Source organism: Mesoplodon densirostris, chromosome 7 (genome assembly GCF_025265405.1).
Source record: "Mesoplodon densirostris isolate mMesDen1 chromosome 7, mMesDen1 primary haplotype, whole genome shotgun sequence".
NCBI lineage: Eukaryota > Metazoa > Chordata > Mammalia > Artiodactyla > Ziphiidae > Mesoplodon > Mesoplodon densirostris.
This window is the reverse complement of record NC_082667.1, coordinates 77,897,262-77,920,899: the sequence shown is the minus strand read 5'-3', so window position 1 is coordinate 77,920,899 and position 23,638 is coordinate 77,897,262. Positions and strand designations below refer to the sequence as shown.

Below are 23,638 nucleotides of genomic sequence, written 5' to 3'. Positions count from 1 at the left end.
GGCTAGGTGCTGTTGTGGGCACCAGGAATGGAAGGATGAACTCTCTGGTCCTCACCTTCCTCCCGTATGTCGGCCAGTGAAACCTCATCCAAGCATCAAGCCTGTCTCAGATCCCACCTTCTCCGATCAGGGAGTCGGACAGACCTGGGTTGGGATAACGCTTGAGATGGGCTGGACCCACTCAAAGTGTGGCAAGCCCCAAAGGGATTTCCAAGTAACTGAACTGTGTCCTGGAGGCAAAGCTCATTTTTAAAATGGAATTCTGGAGCATTTTGTGCTTTATTTCATAGACATTCTTGATTGATACCTACCACTAAAACTGGGCCTGATGTTCTTTCAAGAAAAGAACCGTAGGAGATAACCCAATACCACTGCATTTATGCACCCTTCTTCCCACTTTTATTCAAAATGATACTACAATGCAAGAGGGAAGAGATATGGGGAGATATGTATATGCATAACTGATTCACTTGGTTATAAAGCAGAAACTAACACACCATTGTAAAGCAATTATACTCCAATAAAGATGTTAAAAAAAATGATGCTACAGTAATGGAGGAGTTATCTATTGCTGCATAACAAGTTACCCCAAAATGTAATGGATAAAACCCCAACCAATATTTATTATCTCCCCCAGTTTCTCTAGTTCAGGAATTTGAGCGGGGGGTGACTTAGTTCTCATGAGTTGCAGTCAAGATGTCGGCTGGGGCCTAAGTCATGTCATCTAAAGCCTCGGGGGGAGCCGGAGGATCCCCCTTCAGAATGGCTGCTCATGTGGCTATTGGCTGGAGGCCTTAGTCCCTCAGCACACATGCTTCTCTCTAGGGCTGCTTGAGTGTCCTCACAACACAGCAGTTGGCTTCCCCCAGAGTGAGTGATTCAAGAGGGAGCAAAGAGGAGGCCACAGTGTCTTTTATGACCCAGCCTGGGAGGAAACAGTCCGTCATTTCCACAGTGTCATATTGGTTCCCCTGGCAGCCCTATTCAGGGTGGGAGGGGCTACACAGGGCATGAATTCTAGGCGGCAGGAATCATTGGGGCCATTTTGGAAGCTGGCTGCCGAGAAAAATAATAGGCGCCATGGAACAAACATAATTTAGCCACTTTGTGTTCTTGGGACATACCGTCTCATTTGACCCTTAGAATAACTCTGTGTGGGACAGACAGTGGGAGGTGAAATAGCTTGTCCAAGACCACGAAGCTAATAAGTGGTAGAGAGGGGTCCAAACTCAGAGGACTATGAAACCAACCACCCCATCAATAGCGTCCAGCAGTGCCCTCTGGCACACGCCCGTCTCCTGGCCTCTGGAGAAGAATTCCTGGACCTGCCCTGTGCTGGGCCTCTGTTCCCCAGGCTCATGGTGTGGCCTCTCCTCCCAGCTTTGCCTGGCTTGTGCCCACAAGGGGCCCCTAAAAGCTTCTCCTCTCGCTGCTGCTGACCGCCCCTCATTCTCACTGAATCCTCAAACCCTGTTCCGTGGACTTTGCTCTCATTCCCATTCCTGCTCTGGGACCCTTGGAAAAAGCCTCCCCAGTTCTAGGCGGGCACCGGTGGTGGCCCAGGCTTGGAAGGTCTTGTCCAAACGTTGGCTGACAGCCACGGTGTTGCCAATAATCCTTCCTGCCTCTTTGACTTCCATGAGTCTTTTGTTTTGTTTTGTTTTCGTTCTTTTACAGAGATGGTGTCATCTTTGCAAAGAGACGTGTTAGTAAAGGATGGTCAAGTTCAACAACTAAAACAGGAGGTGAATCAACTGAAAAGTGAGAACAAAGAAAAGGATCACCAGCTCGAAGCCCTCAGATCCAGAGTGAGTGTCGGGTCATCAGCAAATTGTAGCTGCGAAAAGCAGACACAGTGGAGTCACATGACACACGGTGGTGAGATGAGGCCAGTGCCCAAGGACACAGGGAGGGTAGCTGCTGGGCGGGTGGCCAACTTCTCTGAAGCCTTTCAAAGGACAGTGTGTATGTGGCTCAGAAGAAGCATAATATATTTTCAAATCCAGCAAATATTTTCTAACCCCTATTATAAATAAGTTTGTATAATCCCAGCAACAAACACACCTATGAGCATATACTGCCATTGCAAAGTTTAATATTAAGCAGAATACGATCTCTCTGTGAGCAAGGATGACCACACGGCTGCATCCTGGTCCCAGCACCACTGGTTCTCATAATTGTCTTCAAAGCAGAATGTTTGAAGATCCAGATGCAAACACGCAGACTCCCATTTCTTCCTTAGACTTTAGTGTGTAGAATGTCTCTATGGAAGATGAACGTGGTAGGCAAGCAAAGAGCTTTTTACATGTAACTTTGACTATTTGCAAATCTTGCCTTCAATGCTAACTTTAGAATCCTGACTCTGTAGGATAAGATTTCTCAGTATTTGCATGATGTGCCTGTTTCTGTGAGTCAAGGTAAAACCTCAAAGCTTTCATCTCAGGTAGCAACTCAGAGATTCCCAGAGGCTACCCGATAGCTAGGTCTGCATGGGGGTGGGGTGAGAACAGATCTTGAGGTTCCAAGGAAAAGGCACAATAAGTAATACCTGGAACGTAGTACCATACCCAGTTTGGAGCTGGTGAAAGGCACTGCACGAGCTTTGGGATCAGACAGACCAGGGTCCAATCCCAGAGCTTTCTTTTATTGTAACTTATTTGGCCTCCATTTCCCCATCTGTGAAATGGGGATGACAAAATCGTTTTCCGAGAAGTGGGAGGCTGGTTTTCGTTGTGCTCTTCTGCCTCTGCCTGAGGTCGGCTGCCTGGCCAAGCCCTCTGCATTCGTTTCTCCCAAGCAGAGTGTCTTCCCAGGCATGTGCTATAGCTGTTTTGTGTGTGTGTGTGTGTGTGTGTGTGTGTGTGTGTGTGTGTGTGTGTGTGTGTGTGTGTGTGTGTGTGTGTGTGTGTGTGTGTGTGTGTGTGTGTGTGTGTGTGTGTGTGTGTGTGTGTGTGTGTGTGTGACGGGAAGGGGATGCAGAGCTGGTGCTAAGTAGAAGGAATCTGCAAAGACAGCACCTGCTTGGCTCTTCTACCTCCTGAAGTGCATTTGGATGATTTATGTCCCCGTTTCCCCTTCCTCGTTGACCTCGGAATGAGGTCCCTTCCCCTCTCGACTGTGCTGGCCAATAGCACAAGGGCTCGTCACCACCAAGGGTACTGCTCTTGTGAATATTTGAGATGCCTTTTTTTTTAATGACATACATCATGTGTGTTAATTTTAGAAAAATAAGTAGATGACATTGAAAAGAAAAAATAAAAAGAGAGGAGAGGAAATGCTACCTTGAGAAATCAGTGTTAATATGTTCATGTCTGTTTTTCCAGTCTTGTTTCTATATATTGCCTAGAAATCAATCAATTAATCATTTTATAGTGAGTTTATACTATGCACATTTTAAAAATTTTTAAATACTGATTATTTTCCCATTCTAATAAATCAATGCTCTTATCATTCATCTTAAAAGCTACATACTTTCTCCTGGATGTACCTAGTGTTATAAAGTGGTCGGCTGTTCTAAGCAACACTTGGGTTGTTTCCTCTTTTTTTTTCTCTTCCACTGTTACTGACAATTCTGTGAAGAGCATTCTTGAAACTACAGATTTACTTATTTCTCCAGTCATTGTCCTTAAGGTACATGCCTAAAGTGGGAATTGCTGGGTCAAAAGAAGGCACATCCATCCTTATGCCCTTAATGCCAGTTGCCAAGCCGCCCTCGGGCAAGGCAGCTCCGTTTACTCCTCCACACTAGTTGGGGCAGTTGTGTCTTTGAGATGCAACCTGCACAAAAGCCCTAAGATGGACCTGGGCTCACTGGCTCGGCCCGTTCCACCCTCACTGGTCACAGCGTGAGAACATCCCAATTCCTGCACCCTAAGTACCCAGACACTACAAAGCTGGCTTTCCCCTGCGGTGAAGTTTGCTGGCTTTTGAAGAGGAATTTAGAGGCTCTATTCCTCAGAACTCATGAGATGGGTGAACTGGGAACGACTGCAGGATCCCGTGCTCCCATCACACAAATGGTCTCGCCTCTCAGAATTCAGAGGTGTGATTGGGTTATACAGCAGGAAATACTCCTGGGCGTGAACACAGGTACTTGGGACCCCCAGCCAAGCCCCCGTGGCCTTGTCCTTTTTCTCCACAGTGCTCAGTGCTGAAAGAAGAGTTACAGAAGGAAGATGCCCAGAAGGAGAAGTGGGAAGCCCAAGAGAAAGAGTTAAAACTCTGCAAAACCGTGCTTTGAACCTCCTGACCCCTAGGTGTCCACTGAAAGCCTAGATTGGGGCCTTGAGGGTTTTGGAGGGGTTCCTTGGCCCATTAGCTAGCACAAGCTCTGGGGCTTTCTGGGTGTTTGTCTGTTATTGTAGTCTCCTAATTCTTTGATTTGCTGGCCTCAAAGAGATGGGTGAAAAGACCATGGAAAACACACTCTCCCCAGACTTTGTGGGCAGTTGGCTCAAGGCCCCTCATCAGGTTTCCCCTGGGGAAAGGGATGGGAGGTGGCCACCATATGCTGCTAGAAATTCACTGCGGTCCCTACCCCTGGACTTGTGATGCCCAGACTTTCATGATCCACTGTCACAAGTTTTATCACAGCCCTGAGCACTGTTATTAACACAACTTTTCTTGAAGTATTTTTACTTAAATACATTCAATTTTACAACAATTCATAAAAACAAAATAAAAAGCAAATGTATCACTGGCCTTGTATGGAAGGTGAACATAAAAATTAACACAATGAAAAGATGACCACTAAATGTAAATGTTCACCCCCTGTACCAGCCCTAACCCTCGTGCACATCACCAGGCATACGTTTTCCATCCGTTGGGAAGGACGGTGCCTGGGACGGGGGCAGGAGACGTGTGTTCTTCTGTCTGTCAGGAGCACACTTCTCTGCCTCAAATGAGAAAAAAGAAAAGTGTCATTGTTCTTTTCTTCCAAACTGTGCCCATTGTGTCTTCCAAACAGCCCTTATTTAGATTGAACTCAAAAATATACCCCAAGGAAAGAGATTCTAATGAGTGGATAGGTATCTTGTACTGTTTAATCCAGGATCCATGCTGATCTTCAAAAGAAACTCAAATTTTCCCTCACCCAGCCCTTTCATTGCATCCGTTTAAAGAAAGTCTACTTTGCCTCAAAGATGTGGAATTGTCCCCCAAGGGAAGGAATGAAGCGAATCCCAGACTAGGTTTCTGCCTTAATGAACCGGATGAAATGAGTTCTGAAGTTGACTTCCCTGTTGTTGGAACCCTTTCAGCAAATCCATGACATGGAAAAAGAAATGAGGAAGCTCAGGGTGGAGCTGAAAAGGAGCATTACCAAGCAGAGCCTCATCTCTATGATGCTGTGGGAAAAGAGCAAGGTATGGCAGGGACAGGTCGGCCTGGGAACCACTCTGGGGCAAGCACTCCACCTGCCTCATCTCTGTTCATCCTCACAATGACCCCATGCGGTCTATACTGGTATTAACCCCACTTTACAGTCGGGAAAACTGAGGCTCACAGAGGTGAAGGAAGTTATCCAAGTTCACTTGCATAAAGTAGTTGTGGCAGAACTTGAATCCAGGTCTGCCTGACTCCAAAGCTCCTGTGTGTAACCACTACCATAGACTGCCTTCAAATCTTAATTGTGAAATTATCTAAGAAAGAATTGATCCATTAAATCAAGTTTGCCAATGATGTTGTTCCAACTTAAATTCTCATATTGATTTTTTTTTGTCTTTTTGTTCCATCATTGAGAATGTTTTTGAAAATCTCAATATGTTTGTCATTTGAGTGTTTCTTCTTTTAATATGAACGATGTTTGCTTTATATATTTTGAGGCTGTGTTACTAGGTGCATATAAATTTAGAATCCTAATACTTCCTGTAGAGCAAAACTTTAGATCATCATGAAATGTCCCTTTTCATCTCTAGTAGTGTTTCTTCCTTAATGTCTCCTTTGTCATTTAGCTTTATCACTGGCTTTCTGTTCGTTAGAGTTTTCATACCATATCTTTTTCATATGTTCTCTGTCAATTTTTGTCTTAAGGTTTAGACATATGCTTTCAAATAGCGTATCATTTTTACAAAATCCAGTTTGACAATCTATGACTTTTAGTCCATTTATATTATGTAATTACTCGTGTACTGGGGTTTAAATCTACCTTCTTGCTCAAAACCAGTTGTACCATCTGTGCTATGTTCCTTTTTCTCTCCTTTCTTGCCTCCTTCTGAGTGGATGGTTTTCTCTTATTCCACTTTCCCCCTCTATTAGCTTGGAAATATTTCACTTTTTTACTATTCTTTTAGTAATAGTAAGACAATAGCATTCATCCTTGACTCACCAAAATCACACATTAATTAAGTTTTTCACTCTTCTACTATTTTCTTAGTAGTCATCCTGAAGACTATAAAGTGCATTCTTTTTTTTTTTTTTTTCGGTACGCGGGCCTCTCACTGTTATGGCCTCTTCCATTGCGGAGCACAGGCTCCGGATGCACAGGCTCAGTGGCCATGGCTCACGGGCCCAGCCGCTCTGCGGCATGTGGGATCCTCGCGGACCAGGACACGAACCCATGTCCCCTGCATCGGCAGGTGGACTCTCAACCGCTGCGCCACCAGGGAAGCCCTGCATTCTTAACTTCCCAGGAGGCACTAGTAGTTGATGATCCTGCCCTTCTCCTTGACAGTGCAGTGAGCTTCAAACACCTTAACTTCACTGACCCCCTCCAGAGTTAGAAGCCATTGCTGTCATTTCCTAAACTCCTCTTGGTAGTTAAAACCCCACAAGACATTATTAGTGTTTTGCTATCGTCAGTATCATATCCACACATCACCCTTACTGTTGCTTGTCTTTTCTGCATCTCTGATCACCCACCTGGGTTCATTTTTCTTGTGTCTGAAGAATACCCTTTAATGTTTTCCCTCATTGTGGCTCTGCTGATGACAAATTCTCAGATGTGCCTGTGTGTCTCTCTGGAGATGTATATTTAACCTTCATTCTTAAAACACATTTGACTGCGTATTGAATTCTACAAGGGCAACTCTTTTCTTTCAGCACATTAGATACAGCATTAGATATGTCACTATTGTCTTGCGGCTCCTATTATTTCTATTTAGAAGTCATCTGTAAGCCTAACTGTTGTACCTTTGCATAATCTGTCTTTTTCTCCGGTTGCTTTTAAGATTGTCTTTTCCCTTGATTTCCAGCAGGTTTATTATGGTTTATCTAGATGTGGATCCAGTTCTATTTACCTCGTACAGAGTTCGTAGGGGCTTCTTGAATCTCTGGCTTGGTGTTTTGCCTTAGTTCAGGCGCTTGGGCTCTGTACCACACAGGCAGTGGGGAGCTACTAAGCCTCCTGAACAAGTGACTGATGCAATGACATTCGTGGACAGTAATTAGGGTGAAAATGATAGTTACAATTTGTCATGTACTAGGCGTTACCCTGAACTTTTCACCTCTTAATCTTTACAACAGCGCTGTGATCTAGAAATCATCCTCTCCATTTTACAGATGAGAAAGTCAAGGCTACTAGTTACTAGTAAAGTAACTAGCCCAATGGCACAGTCAGTTTTGTCTGACTCCAGGTTCATCTGACTTCAGTTACCCTGGCATAGCAAACAGCCACATGCTACTGTTTACACTGAAATTAATGAAAATTAAATAAAATTTTAATTCAGTTCCTCCGCCACTCCAGCCCCATTTCGAGTGCTCGATCCCCAGATGTGGCTGGTGGCTGCCGCATTAGACAACACAGCCTCGCTCAGAGTACCTGTACCGTTGCAGAAAGTTCTGTTGGACAGAGCTGCCTTATAGCAGGGTAACTCTCACAGTACCGTTAAGATTGCACTGGAAGAAACTAAACTCGAGGCGAGGAGGCCAGTTGTCACAGTCCAGCTTGCATTTGAGAGGGTTGGAGGACAGGCGTGAGACCCCCGAGTGTGAGAGAGGGAGCAGGGCGGCTGCTGAAGGTGACTCTGAGGCTTGGGGACAGGAACGGGGGCTGTTCATGCAGAACACTAAAAGGGGCAGAGTCCAAAGCTGGACTTGGCTTTTGCAGCATATGAAACAGGCTGCTGAAATAGAAGTCAGAGCATGTTTAGACCTGGGAGAAAACTAAGGCCCAGAGAGCTTAGATGACTTTTCCAAGGTAACGGAGCTGGGTAGAGGCTCTTCCACTGGACCACACTACTCAGAAGAAAGCTCTTAAGGGCTTTTCTGGGTCTTTTATTACATCCCTGTGATCCCCCTCTTCAGATCCCTAAAAACACAGCCTGTGAATTTGTTTCAGCACAAAAACTTTCCATTTATTTACGAGTGTTTGCCTCATTTCCTGTTAGTGCCAGGGCCCAGGGCTCAGCAGGTGCATCCAAGAATTGAGCAGCTGCGAGGCCTACACTGGCCAGCCAAGGGTAGCGTGGAGCACGCCCAAGCTTACCGTGCGTTGACTGTTACCCAAGCAAGGGGGGAAAAGTAGGCAAGCTTCTCCACTTTAAATGCCTTCCTTGGCAGGCTGCAATTCTTAATAGACATTGCTTTAGCAAGCCTCCAGAGAGGTTACCACCAGTGAGTGTGCTCAAAGTGGTAACGACAAACAGTTATGATAATAAACCCAATCATAACATTTCCAAGTACCCATCACGAGTTATTAGAACGAGACTGTACGGCGGACATTCCCGTCCACCTTTCATAGGTTACAACAGTACTTAACACACTCACAGAGCCCTTAAGCACTATTCCAAACATTGAATGCCCACAATAACTCTATGCAGTGATACTAGTATCATCATCCCCATTTGACAGATGAGGACACTGAGTCACAGAGCAGTGAAATAACTTTCCCAGTGTCGTATGGCTTGTTAGGGACCGAGCTGGGATGGGAGTGTGCGGTAGAACATAGTTGAGCCCCGGGTACAGAGCTCAGCCCTTTCCCGTAGGGGGCAACTCCCTGTGAGTTTGCCTCCACCCTGTGCATGCCTGTGACCCCTGCTGCTGGGCTGCAGCTGTCCCTACCCCTCAGGGACTCCCCCACTGCCACTCGCACCCCCCCAGAAGAGTTTACCCAGAGGGCATAATGATCACATTAGCAGCAAGCCCACACTTTCATCATCCTTTCAGGTGGAAGAGAAGCTTCGGGAGGATTCCAGAAGGAAATTGCTTCAGCTGAAAGAAATGAGGAACAGAGCAAACCTCATTAAAGCCAATTTGGAAAGGGCAGTAGGTCAGGTAGGCGTGCTGCAGAGCCCCTTCACGGGCCCGTGCTCTCCACGGAATCCCGCACCCAAGCGGCCGGCAGGGATGAATGAGGAGGAAGACGGCCTGGCTTAGTTCACCCGCTTATCTCAGGGGCAGGGCTTTGTGCGGCTTCCGCGTCCCCATGGATTTCACTAAAGAGGCTTTTCCTTCTGGGAAGCTGCCCACTCCAGTGTTTGCTGTTGCCTGAGACCCTGACCAAGCAGCCAGTCCCAGCTCAAGGCCCACCCCAGTGAACCAGCTGTGTGGTTCCCTCTTGGGAAGGGTTTGAGCTCTTGACCCCGGTGGTGTTTCTAGCACTTTCTCCTTCACATTTTTTTTTTTTTTCTTTTTTGCGGTATGTGGGCCTCTCACTGTTGTGGCCTCTCCCGTTGTGGACCACAGGCTCCGGATGCGCAGTCCCAGCGGCCATGGCTCACGGGCCCAGCCGCTCCGCGGCATATGGGATCCTCCCAGACCGGGGCACGAACCCGTATCCCCTGCATCGGCAGGCGGACTCTTAACCACTGCGCCACCAGGGAGGCCCTCTCCTTCACATTTTTTGTCCTGACATTTAGAGCGATCTTTCTTCCTCTGGGCCCCCAAGCAGATGCTACAGTCAGTGTCCCCAGGGAAATGCCACATTTCTGTTTGTTTGTTTGTTTTGTTTGGCCGAACCGCGTGGCTTGCAGGATTTTAGTTCCCCGACCAGGCATGGAACCCGTGCCCCCTGCAGTGGCTGCGTGGAGTCTTAACCACTGGAGCGCCAGGGAAGTCCTGCCACTTTTCTTAATAAAGTAAAACCCAGAATACCACAGCTTATGCCAGGTGGAGGTGGGCAGGGTGGGGAGAGGGCCATTTCCCAGGGCTCTGACCCAAGATGGCCCAGTGGCCCTTCCTCTGACACGTGGCACAGACATGAGGGCCAGGACATGCAAACGAGCCTTCACCAAAGGCTAAGGGAGAGCAAACGAGAACCCAAGACGGGGCACTGGCCCTCCAGAACACAGCCCACCGAGGGCAGCCCATCTTGGACCCCCTCCACGAGGCATCCTCTCCTGGCAGCCACGGCTCCAGGGGGACCAAGAACGTTTTGCGTGTATGTGTTTGTGCTTTTCTTTTTCTGGGAGAGTGAGTCCACCTCGTCACTCATTGGATGCTCAGAAGGATCTGTAAACCACCAAACAAGGTTAAGAACCACGATCCTCAAAGGAGCCCTCCGTCCCACCCAGCCCAGCTCCCAAAGCCCTTGCGTTTGGTAGCATCCAAGCCTGGACCATCAGTGTGACCGGAATTTGTCCCACGCGCTGAACTTCAGAGGCACCCACAAGTTAAATGACGATGCTGACCCTCAGGCAGGTTTGAAAGCCTCTTCAACCAACTTCCACACCATCACCCCCGGTGTCCTTTCTCCTGCAGGGTGCCGACCCCTTAGCAAGGCAGAGAGCCCGCCAGCCTGGGCTTCCCTCCGTGCACCTGGGCTACCCCTCACCTTGCTGGCACTCTGCACCCACGGCGAACACCCGCCTTGAGGGCATGATCTGCGCCACTTGCCGAGCGCCTGGTCATGGCTCTGGCCAGGGGTCATCCAGGAAGACCCTCAGAGACACTGAGATTCCTCCAGGTCTAGACTCGAGAGAGAAAGGACGAACAAGGCTTCTCTGCACTGCCTGGGCCTTCCTGCTTCACCCCCTTGTCTCCACAGCCCGCTCCCGGCCTGAGGTCCTGCCCTTCCCCAGGCCAGTGACCACAGGACTCAGCCCACCGTCCAGCAGGACCTGTCCCTCCCCACCCCCACCCCCCACCAAGCAGTCCTGTAGGGCGCCTCTGGTGATAACGCGGGCCATTGCCCACAGGGTCCTCTACATAACCTCTTCCTCAGGCGAGCTAGGACCCTCCCTTGGCCATGAAACCAGCAGACGACCCAGAGTCCCTCCAATCACCCGGCTGGCTTCCGGCAGGATGACTGCAGAGGTGTCCTTAGGAGAGTCACAATTCCTCTACTTGGCTTCCCAGAGCTCCCTGGTGTGCAGCAGACTCCTGTGTCTTAGGACCTGTTCACGTTCTCATTGATTCTGTGGCCCTTGTGGTCCTTCAGGGCTCTGTTGTAGAGCCTTTCATGACCACATTTTGCCAGTGAGCCAAAAACCCAGGCCAAGGGCCATCACGTTGGGAAATTTCCAGAGAAACTTGGGCTTCTTTGCCGTTCAAGTCTCATGAGCCTGGGGCATCTTGAACTCGTCATTCTAGAAGCCCTGATTTAATTTAACTGCGTTGTTTCATCATCCGTAATATGAAGACACCAGCATCAGGGAGGCACTCAGTAAAAACTGGCTGAACTGAAGGAGAGGACTTTGAACATCTGACTTGACAGGTGTTTCTGTTCTAAGCATTCGATGAACGTTTATTGAGTGCCTGCTGTGTGCCAGGCGCTGCACCAGGCTCCGGGGACCTGGAGAGGAATACAGGAGACGTCATCTTCAGGACACAAGGTCTAAGGCACAAAACGGCAGCAGGCAGCTCCTCCTCCTCTCCCCAGGCGCCCTTGCTGATGACACGAGTTACCCGGGCTGACAGCCTCAATGTTTATCTCACAGCCTGGTGCCAACGTAGCAATTACGGAAGAGCGCTCCTGGCCCTGGACTTCCCACTGGATAATTGGCAGCAAGTGGCTCTTCTGAGAGCCCAAGACGTGTGTGTGCTGACCGTGTGCGTCGGCTAGGTTAGGCGGGCACACCTGAAAAGTCATTAAAACCTGCTGTCCCCCTCTCTTGTGTGGGCACTGCCCCTTCCGGTGAGAGGTGAAGGTGTTAATTACCCATAATGACCACTAAAGGCGTGCAGAGCCTTCTCACCGATTTCTCCCAGACCCAGCGATGGAGGTGCCTCCCCCAGCCTTGCAGCTGCAGCTGCGCCACTCACCTCATCCCCTTCCCTTTCTTTGTGCTGCAGCTGGAGCTTTTCAGAGGTCAGGTCCTCAAGGCCACCTGCGGACGCGTGAAACCGTTCCAGGACAAACCCGTCTCCAATCAGCAGGCTCGTCTCTCTTCCCCACTTTCTCCTTCAGGGACCCGGGGCTCCAGACACTGGGAGCATATGTTCCTGTTTTTTGTTGGTGGCACATAATTTTCACACTGTTGCTACACCATAAAGATTTGTTTTGATTTTCTGGGATTTCCTGGCTTTTCAAGTAAAAGCCAGGTAAACTCCCTTGCAGTGTTTCTGTGAAAATCAAATTAAACCACCCAGGACTGTGTCTGGTCGGCAGACCCACACGGTGAACCTCCGTTAGCCCCGCGAGGAAAGGGGCAGCCTCAGCATGGACGGTGCGTCCTCGCTCGCTCGTTCCTCCTGAAGTGGCAGATGGCAGTGAGGGTGGGCCTCTGGCTGTAACGATGCCTTATTATCCTTCCGTTTATCCTCTCCAACCCTGGGTGTCAGCGCGCAGGTCACAAGATCACACCACGGGCTTCTCTCGGACGACCTCCTTTTTAGGAGCCCAAAGCATCAGGCTCAGCGTGATGAATCCCTTCCAGAATGCAGAAGAATCTAGAACACACTCGTGGCCACATGACAGGCCTTTGGCTCTTAAAACAGCATCTCTGATCCTGGGAAACATGCCCCGGTGACAGAGCCAATATCCACCCTCCAGAGCCATCCCCAAAACACGCCAGGACCTCCCTCCTCCGAGCTTAAGCTGAAGCCCTCCAGGCCCCCTCCCCCCAGAGCCACCCTGCATTTTAATTTATTTATTTATTTATTTTTGCTGGGTTGAGTCTTCGTTTCTGTGCAAGGGCTTTCTCCAGTTGCGGCGAGCAGGGGCCACCCTTCATCGCGGTGCACGGGCTTCTCACTATCGCGGCCTCTCTTGTTGCGGAGCACAGGCTCCAGACGCGCAGGCTCAGTAGTTGTGGCTCACAGGCCCAGTTGCTCCGCGGCATGTGGGATCTTCCCCGACCAGGGCTTGAACCCGCATCCCCTGCATCGGCAGGCAGACTCCCAACCACCGCGCCACCAGGGAAGCCCCACCCTGCATTTTAAATCTTTTTTTTTTCTTTTTCTCACCAGTTACTAGAAAAGAGCACCAGGGTCACAGAGGACAATAGCAACGTTTGGCAGCAAAAGCGGACCCTGCAGAAGGAGACCCAGCTCAGCAGCTGCAAAGAGGAGGAGATCACCCAGAACATCAAGAAGCTGAAGACATCCTTAGAGAGTTGCCAGGTGCCCCCTTCTCCATTCCTCAAATGTCCCCTGTGTCTCATTTTTGTGCTCCTTGTTCAGGAAATTGTCCAGCTCTGCTTTTAGTCCACCTTTTCTCTTGTTGGAGAAATCTGTTTGAGATCAGAAAACAAAGGACCTCCAGAAATGCCTCCCAGGTGAACTTGGTGTGGCCAAGGAGAAGCTGCCCGACACACTCCAAGTACTGCCTTTGGGAGGCCCCAGACCCCAGGGGAAAAAAAACAGCCCCGTGTTATTTCCAGAGAAACCAAAGAAACATTCTGCTCTTTATTTGCAGTCTTCTTTTCTGTCCCAGCAGTGGAAGGCTGCTCTTACCCTTATTGGACCAGAGGGTCTGGCAGAGCCCCCACTTCATGGCCCCCACGCAGGGATCCAGCTTATCACATCAGGCAGCTGCTTCTGCTTTCTCTGGAAATATGCAGCTACTATTTGGGGAGTCTGGGCAAATGTTGGCTTGTCAGCACTCTTTCAAATCAGGAAACCGCACTTTATGACCAGCTTGTGTGTTGATCTCAGCAGGAATTCTGTAACCAAATTTGCTTCTCCTTTCAGCCAAATCGTCCTTGGCAATTTGGCTTTGGAATTGCCTATACCTAAACAAAGGGTCTATTTGTCCATCCAGAGTCCCAATTAGAGTGCACGTGAAATAAAAGCTGCCTCCTTCCTTCCGCCCCCCGAAAAAGGGAAGTAGAACTGGGCCGTCACAGGGCGGCCAACATACGGCTCTGCCTGCTTCACGGGCCCGTCAAGAACACTGCTCTGTGTGGGTCACAACCGTCAGGTGGTATTTCTGGCGATGGTGCCCGGGCTCCTCACGACCTCATCTCTTTCCAGGCATGCATGACAATGTCTTGCTCTAGCAATGACCTGAAGAAGGAGGTCGACCTCCTACAGCACCTGCAGGTGAGCCCACCTGTCTCAGGGCTCCAGAAGGTGGCACTGGACATCTTGCGCCTGTCACTGTCCTGGCTGGAGGAAACGGAGCATCTCCTCCACGAGGTGGGGATCCAGTTCTCCAGCTCCGACAAAGGTGATTGAAACTCTTTTCTCACATAGTTACATGACTGAAATATTGCGTTGAATCTGATCACGATGGGACATCTGTTGAGGGAGGCTTCTTAGGTATGTGGCCAAGTGTTCCCTTCTCCAGACTTCACTTTGCTTCACCACTTGAGAAGCAGTGTTTCTGGAAAAAAGTACACAAGTGAGACGTGATTACTGGAGAAAAATGAGACGTGACAGTGGCAAAAGGAAAAATCGAAATTATGCTAAATCTTCTCTCTCAGAAGTAACCACATATATACATATATAGAGTAGAGACGGTTTTTAGAGCAGTTTTATGTTCATGGCAAAATTGAGAGGATGATACAGAGATTTCCCAGGTACCCCCTGTCCCCACTCATACACAGCCTCCCCCATTTATCAGCATCAGCACCAGAGAGGTACAGTTGTCAGGACTGATGAACCTACATTGACACACCCTAATCACCCAAAGTCCATGGTTTATATTAGGGTTCACTCTTTTTCATTTTAATTTTATTGGAGTGTAGTTGATTTACAGTGCTGTGTAGGGGTCACTCTTGGTGTTGTACATCCTATGGGTTTGGACTTGGACAAATGTGTGATGACATGTATCCACCATTATAATATCATACAGAATCGTTTCACTGCCCTGGCCTTTCTCGCCTTCTGAGATGGCCCACGCTCTGTCTGTGGAGTGTGTTTCTCTCTAAATAAGTCCATGTCTTACCTATCACTTTGTCTCTCACTGAATTCTTTCTGCGATGAGACATCAACAACCTGAGCTTCATTAAGTCCTGAGACCAGCAGGTCCACCAATAATGAGGCCCACCCCGGGGAGGACCCAGAGGCCCTGTAAATCACGATGCTCCACCGGGAAGATGGTCCAGTCCTGAAGGTGCCTTTGATCCCAAATCTACTGCCCTAAGCAGAAGCCAGGGAGCACAGCGGGGGATGTGGTTCAGATCAGGCCATCTCTGAGCAGATTGGTGGATTCTGTGCACAAAGCCCTGGTATTAGGTCAACTCGATTTATGAGTTTCACTTCTCAGGTCACTCTGTAACTACACAGTAACAGAAAGTACGCAGAATTCATTAAAAGCCACCTGTGGAGTCCATAGAGGGGAAGTGGGGTGGGTGAAGTTACAGATCAGGGACGTGGTAATAAAGCAAAATGATGACAACCCATAAACCCAAATATCTAGAAACTGATATTCTAGAAATTGTGGAAAGTAAAGCTACAGGTTTAACAAAATAAAAAGAAGCAAAGGAGAAGCCAACTTCAAAGCCAGCCTATGCAATTCCTCCATGGCAGCGCATGTTTGTCTGATTGAAGCCTGGCCCTGCTGTTCTTCAGTGCCTTCCTATTAGTGCCTTAAGTAATCAACATCTCCAGTAATCCCTCTGCAGTGTTCAGGAATTCAACTTGTCATGGGGAAACCTGTGGTTTGAGGACTTAAGTTTTTAAGATAACGTCTTTTCTTTTCAAAACTGGACATTTTTATTCCAAATAAAAGAACCTATCCCCCCCAAAACAAAGAAGAGTTTCACTGCTCTGAACATCCTCTGTGCTCCCTCCCAGCCCCCCCGCAGCCCCTGGCAACCACAGATCTTTTTACCATCACCATAGTTTTTGCCTTTTCCAGGATATCATGTAGTTGGAATCATACAACTTTTCAGATTAGTTTCTTTTATTTAGTAATATGCATTTTCATTTCCTCCAAGTCTTTTCTTGGCTTGATAGCTCTTTTTTTCTTTTTAAGTGCCCAGTAATATTCCATTATCCATTCACCTACTGAAGGACATCCTGGTGGCTTCCAAGTTTTGGCAGTTATGAATAAAGCTGCCATAAACGTCCACATGCAGGGTTTTGTGTGGACATGTTTTCAACTTCTTTGAGTAAATACCAAGGGCGCGGTTGCTGAATCGTGTGGTTAGAGTACATTTAGGTTTTTTTTTAAATTAATTTATTTTATTTTATTTATTTTTGTGTGCGTTGGGTCTTCATTGCTGCGCACGGGCTTTCTCTAGTTACGGCAAGCGGGGGCTACTCTTCCTTGTGGTGCACGGGCTTCTCATTGCAGTGGCTTCTCTTGTTGCATTGCATGGGCTCTAGGTGCGAAGGCTTCAGTAGTTGTGGCACACGGGCTCAGTAGTTGTGGCTCACGGGCTCTAGAGCACAGGCTCAGTAGTTGTGGCACACAGGCTTAGTTGCTCCGTGGCATGTGGGATCTTCCCAGACCAGGGCTTGGACCTGTGTCCCTTGCATTGGCGGGCGGATTCTTAACCACTAGGCCACCAGGGAAGTCCGTAGAGTACGTTTAGTTTTTAAGAAAACCACAAAACTCTTTTCCAAAGTGGCTGTTTTGCGTTCCCGCCAACAATGAATGAGAGTTCCTGTTGCTTCACATGCACGCTAGCGTTTGGTATCGTCACTACTATCATATTTTGTGTGGAACTTCCAGGGCATTTTCCCATGGAAAGAGCTGTGTGATTCTAGGCAAGTTACTTCCCCTCTCTGTGCCTGTTTCTTTACCTGTAAAATGGGCATAATAGGGAATACTCACCCCTTAGGATTTTTGTGAGGATTAAAATGCATTGATACATGTAAAGTACTTAAAATAGTACCTGGCATAAAATAGGCACTACCTATACACGTGTATTGATTTTTTAACTTTACAAAAGAATAATGTCATATTATACCCAATTTCCTTTAGTTTCATTCCTAACAGTACATCTGGAGCACCCTTCCATGTCAATACACACAGATCTACATCATCGCTGTCACTGATGGCAAGGAACCCCATTCTGAAGGGTGTACCGTAATTTATTTAGCCAGTCCTCTATAATGGGCATTTAAGTTGCTTCCAGTTTTTCACACTTAATAGATGAGGCTGACATAAATATTATTCACACATACCTGTTCGTCTTATCTTTATCATCCTAGATGTGGAAGGATATGAACCACTTTCCTTCAACAAAGATTTATCGCAGGCCTCCTAGATACCAGGCACAGTGCAGGTTGGAAACATAATGGGGTCAGAAACAGGTAGAATTCAGGTTATGGGGTATATGGATGTTGGCTGTAAAATTCCTCCCTCTTCACTGTACATTTGAAATCTTTCATTATAAAATATTGGGGAACTAACAGGCACTCTCCCTGCGCTTGTAGATCTTAGGGTCTCAGGGAGGAATAGGGTGGGGCATTAACTGAAAAATCACTCACATGTAAAACTTTAATCATGACAGTTGCTTTGAAGGAGAAGTGCAGGGCTCTGACCTGGTCAGGGACGGCAGGGCAACTGCAGGGTGCATAGGAGTTATTTGCCAAAGAGGGGAGGGGAGGGCATTCTGGGTGGAGGGAGCAGCGTGGTGGGATCGCAGGAAGCATGGAGAACTCACGGGGCTAAAAGAAAAGGAGGCGGAAGGCAGGGACTGGTGAAGGAGGTCCACAGGGGCTGTATCATGGTGTGGCCGGGGGCTTGCAGAGCCCTGGTAAGAAGCTCTGCTTTAACCTGAGAGCAGAGAGAAGCCCACGAAAGGTTTTAAGTAAGGAACTGATGGAACAGGCTTGCATTTGGAGACAGTCATCTTGGCCATGAGTGGAAAACGTACAGGAAGGTGGCCAGCACAGAACCCCGGGAGAGCAGTTAGGAGGCTGTCACAAGACACGATGGTGGCCCTCACTGTGGCAATGGAGGGGACGGAGCAAGAGAGAAGATTCCAGGGGATTTTAAGAGATGAATCAGAAGGCCTCAGTGATGGAGTTAGATATGGCTAGAAGGCAAGTGATGGAGAGAAAGGGGGCTACAGATCTCCAGGTTTCTGGCTTGTGTTAAAAGTACAGATGTGGTTCCTTCACTAAAATCCAGAGTAAGGAATGCCACAGGAGGACCAGGTTTGAGAGGGAAGATGAGTGTGAGGTGCCTGTAGACATCCAAAGTGAGGTGCCAAGGACGCAGCTGTCACCCTGGATATCCAACCGTATCAGTGATGTGGCCCCGGAACCCAGAAGAACATGTGCCACATAGCGGGTGCTTAGTCAGATGGGATGGATGGACGGGTGGATGGATGGATGGTGATTAAAGCCATATGGGTGAATGGTATCACTAGGAAGAAAGTATTGAATGAGAAGGGAGAGCCCAGGGCCACACCAACATTTATCCTTGATACTACTTGCCAAAGCGCTCTCCAGAGAGGCTGCGCAAATTTGACATTCTTACAATAATGAATGAGAATAGAGGAGTGATTTTCAACTCTGGTGATTAAGCAACCCCAGCCAGGATATCTCTAAGGTAATCTAGAAGGTGGTGTGAATTTCTTTTAAACGTGTTTAAAAAGAAAGGCAAGGCTTCTCTGGTGGCACAGTGGTTGGGAGTCTGCCTGCTAATGCATGGGACACGGGTTCGAGCCCTGGTCTGGGAGGATCCCACATGCCGCGGAGCAGCTAGGCCCGTGAGCCACAACTACTGAGCCTGCGCGTCTGGAGCCTGTGCTCCGCAACGAGAGGCCGCGATAGTGAGAGGCCTGCGCACCGCGATGAAGAGTGGCCCCTGCTTGCCGCAACTAGAGAAAGCCCTCTCACAGAAACAAAGACCCAAGACAGCCAAAAAAATAAATAAATAAACAAATGTGGGGTTTAAGAAAAAAAAAGTATTAAAAAAAAAAAGGCAAAATCAAGATTAACTTTTCTGTAAGTGCCTGCCCCTCACAGATAGCATAGAGAACAGGGGCGCTGCATTTCTCCCGGCAACCCAACCCCTCCCCAACCCCTGTATTACTGTCGTTGTAATCATGGCAGAGTCTGAGTGTGCATGAAACCAAGAGAGATGTGGCCCACAGTTCTAGCTGTTCTTCAAAATCAGAACTAAAACAAGGAAAGACCATGATCTCTATCCTAGTAATAGCAGGGCCAAGCAATGTGTGCACTGTCCCCTCCCCAGGCTTCAGGAGTCACTGAAGCCTCTGTCTCTAAATCTAGTCATACATTCCCGTAAAGAAACATGGGTTGCGAAATTAAGCCATCAGGGGCTTCCCTGGTGGCGCAGTGGTTGAGAGTCCGCCTGCCGATGCAGGGGACACGGGTTCGTGCCCCGGTCCGGGAAGATCCCACATGCCGTGGAGCAGCTGGGCCCGTGAGCCATGGCCGCTGAGCCTGTGCATCCGGAGCCTGTGCTCCGCAATGAGAGAGGCCACAAAAGTGAGAGGCCCATGTACCGCAAAAAAAAAAAAAAAAAAAAAAAAAAGAAGCTGGCTCAAAAACTTTTTATGTGTTAGTCCACCATGATAAGTGATTCAAGGTACTTCCCATTACTGAGGCCAGCAGGGGATCCCCCAGTCACTCATCACCATACACAAACAGTCCTAAGAGCCTTCTGTGTTCACAGTTCCTAAGAGGAGGGTAGGAACGATGGTTTGTTTAACTCCTCCTGGGTACTTGTCACTGTGTTAGTTGTTTTACATGTACTGTGTACTTTCATCTTCCAACAGCCCAATGAGCCAGGTACTATTGTCGTCTTTATTTTGCAAGTAAGGAAACTGAGTATCAATAACATTAAGAAACTTGCTCAAAGTCACACAGCTGGTACATGGTAGGGTCAGGACTCAAACTGAGGTCGTTGTGATCCTAGCACTTGTGTTTTTTCTGTGACCCCACATGCCCTCTGAAGATCCAGAGGGGTACCAGGTACATGCCCAGTTCCTAGAGGACAGGTTCTGTCGTTAACTTGAACAGAGACAAACCTGAGAGTTTCATTCCCTGGAGTGAAGGGTGTCTGATGCGCGCCGCGGGCCTCGCCCCAGCAAAGCCCCATTTGCATTAGAGCGAATAAGTCTGAGTTCAGGCTTTGGAGACCAGCTACTAAGGTGTGACTATCAAGTGTGCGCTTACTCACTGTGTGAGCAGGTCTCGACTTCTGTGTGCCTCTGTTTACTTGGTTATAAAATGGGGTTAAGATCTCACCAGGTAGTTGTGAGAATTAAACGACGTGGTACCCAAATCATAGGGTCACACATAAGCCTTAGGAAACGGTAGCTGCCATCCGCATCAGCCTTGAATACTTGTTGATTGAATGTGAACTAAATGTGGATGGCAAGCAGATGGGTATGCGCACAGGTAGGGCAGCTTGATTTACTCACGCCGAGGTGCCTTTACCTGTGACCCCTGCCGCATCTCTATTTGACAGCTAGTCAGATTTTCTTAGCCGTGAGCACTCAGTTCTCTTCCCAGGCCTTCTTCCTCGGCTCTTGACAATGGGCTGCATTTCCTAGCTGCCGAGTGGTAAAGCTGGGACTCCATCCAGGTCCCTCTGACCTCAAAGCCCCTGCTCTGAACCACCATACTACCTGCCTTTTAAAATATTGTCCTAAGGGATAAAACGCACGTAACGAGCTAGGTCTGTAAAATCCTGGAATAAATCCCTCAGGGAAATCCAGGTTGAGTAACTATGGTTGGATCATGTCATGAGCAGCCCAGGAGATTGGGGTCACTACTAAAGATCTGATTGGTTAAGATATCACCTAACACCTGTCAGAATGGCCGTCACCAAAAAGAACACAAATAACAAGTGTTGGCGAGGATATGGAGAAAAGGGAACCCTTGTACACTGTTGGTGGAAATGTAAATTGGTGTGGCCACTACGGAAAACAGTTTGAAGGTTTCTCAAAACACTAAAAATAGAACTACCACATGATCCAGCAATTCCACTCCTGGGTATTTATTCCCCTAAAATGGAAAACACTAATTCAAAAAGATACATGCACCCCAATGTTCATAGCAGCATTATTTACGATAGCCAAGACATGAAAGCAACCTAAGTGCCCATCAACAGATGAGTGGATAAAGAAGATGCAGTAGGGAATTCCCTGGCGGTCCAGTGGATAGGAGTTGACGCTTTCACTGCTACGGCCCAGGTTCAGTCCCTGGTTGGGGAACTAAGATCCCACAAGCTGCATGGTGTGGCCCCCCCCAAAAAATAGATGTGATACATATATATATAGATATATATATATATGCAGTGGAATACTACTCAGCCATAAAAAAGAATGCAATTTTGCCATTTGCAGCAACATGGATGGACTTGGAGTGTACTATGCTTAGTGAAATAAGTCATACAGAGAAAGATAAATACTGTATGATACCACTTTTATGTGGAATCTAAAAAATAAAACTAGTGAATATAACAAAAAAAAGAAATAGACTCACAGATATAGAAAACAAACTAGTGGTTACCAGTGGGGAGCGGGAAAGGGGGAGGGACAAGTTAGAGGTAGGGAAATAAGAGGAACAAACTTCTGTGCTCACTTCAGCAGCACATATACTAAAATCGGAACAATACACAGAAGATTAACATGGCCCCTGTGCAAGGATGACACGGAAATTCATGAAGCGTTCCACCCTTTTGTGACCGGAATGGGAAGGAAATTCAAAAAAGAGGGGATATATGAATACATAGAGCTGATTCACGTTGCTGTACAGTAGAAACTAACACAATATCGTAAAGCAGCTATACTCCAATTTAAAAAAAAGAGGTACAAACTACTATGTATAAAATAAATAAGCTACAATGATATATTTTACAGCACAGGGAATATAGCCAATATATATTTTTTTAATTTCAGTTTTTCCTAATTTTTTTTTTTTTTTTTTTTTTTGCGGTATGCGGGCCTCTCACTGTTGTGGCCTCCCCCGTTGCGGAGCACAGGCTCCGGACGCGCAGGCTCAGCGGCCATGGCTCATGGGCCCAGCCGCTCCGCGGCATATGGGATCCTCCCAGACCGGGGCACGAACCCGTATCCCCTGCATCGGCAGGCGGACTCTCAACCACTTGCGCCACCAGGGAGGCCCCCTAATTTTTTTAAAATTATTTTCTTTTTTTTTTTTAAACCCCACATTTGTTTATTTATTTATTTTTTTGGCTGTCTTGGGTCTTCGTTTCTGTGCGAGGGCTTTCTCTAGTTGTGGCAAGCGGGGACCACTCCTCATTGTGGTGCGCTGGCCTCTCACTATCGCGGCCTCTCTCATTGCGGAGCACAGGCTCCAGACGCGCAGGCTCAGTAGTTGTGGCTCACAGGCCTAGTCGCTCCGCGGCATTTGGGATCCTCCCAGACCAGGGCCCGAACCCGTGTCCCCTGCATTAGCAGGCAGACTCTCAACCACTGCGCCACCAGGGAAGCCCATAGCCAATATTTTATAATAACTATAAATGGAATATAACCTTTAAAAATTGTGAATCACTATGTTGTACACCTGAAACATACAATATTTTACATTGACTATATCTCAATTAAAAAATAAAAAAGCTGTGACCTAAAAAAAAAAAAAAATCTGATTGGTGAAGGATTACTGTGTGGTCCCACTGGAAGACAGGAAACATCTAAGGAGGACCTTAAAAGTTAGCTCCCCTCTCGTCCTGCCTGGTTTCTCAGCTTCTTTTGATAAGGGAAAGAAAGGACTTTTTACATTTATCTTTGCAAGCTCAGTTGATTGTGTCTATTTCTGCAAGACTTTGTTGCAAATAAAAGGATTCCCTGCATACGTAGAAAATCGCTCTTTCTCAGATATCCAAGATACGCAGTATTTTTATGTGAAAAAAAAGAAAGTTGTAATACAATATGCACAGTGTTCTCCCCTTTGTTTTCTTTTTTTTTTTTCAAATGCCAATATCCGACCACAGGAGAAATCTGGAGGAAAAGACATAAAAGTGTTGAGAGTATTATCCCAGCATGATGAGACTGCGTGAGCCTTGACTTTCACTCATTCGTTCAACAACTATTTATTGCAGCCCTACTGTGTGCCGGCCACTGAGGATACAGCGGGGGGACACTTTCCACTTTATGGGTTTCTGACCTGTTTGGATTTGTGTAACAGGCATGTGTAACCTTTGTATCCAGAACTATAATCAAGAATTGCTTCTTCTCCCAAAGAAGAAAATCCCTCTTTCCAACAGCCCAAGTCCGCATCACCATCTCTGCCATCTCGGGATCCGCCCAGCGCCCCTCTCCTCACGCACCCTTCACATCAGCCAGCCCAGCCCTTCACTCTCCAGCCTCTAGTCTCTCTGAAAAGAGAATGACAGACCTAGGTCTGAATTCTGATCCTACTGCTTACCAGCTCCATAGCTGAACCTTGCTGGGCGTCTGTGTCTCACCTATAAATGCAAACG

At 47.7% G+C, this 23,638-nt stretch overlaps 1 protein-coding gene and 1 non-coding gene across 14 annotated transcripts in view; both read left to right on the top strand.

Annotated features, from left to right (window-relative positions):
• LOC132493385 (forkhead-associated domain-containing protein 1-like) overlaps positions 1-23,638 on the top strand; it is a 202,853-nt gene that overhangs the window by 165,077 nt on the left and 14,138 nt on the right. For 9 of the 13 annotated variants that reach the window (XM_060103857.1, XM_060103849.1, XM_060103846.1 and 6 more), the window contains 6 exons: positions 1,678-1,808; positions 4,142-4,231; positions 5,259-5,363; positions 9,103-9,210; positions 13,285-13,437; positions 14,290-14,485. In XM_060103857.1, the coding sequence (XP_059959840.1) occupies positions 1,678-1,808; positions 4,142-4,231; positions 5,259-5,363; positions 9,103-9,210; positions 13,285-13,437; positions 14,290-14,485 (783 nt within the window). The remainder of the gene's footprint in view (positions 1-1,677; positions 1,809-4,141; positions 4,232-5,258; positions 5,364-9,102; positions 9,211-13,284; positions 13,438-14,289; positions 14,486-23,638) is intronic. The other 4 variants (XM_060103847.1, XM_060103850.1, XM_060103856.1 and 1 more) reach the window with 4 other exon arrangements.
• Positions 21,770-21,876, top strand: LOC132494553 (U6 spliceosomal RNA). The gene has a single exon (XR_009533129.1). It is a non-coding gene; the product is annotated as a U6 spliceosomal RNA (small nuclear RNA).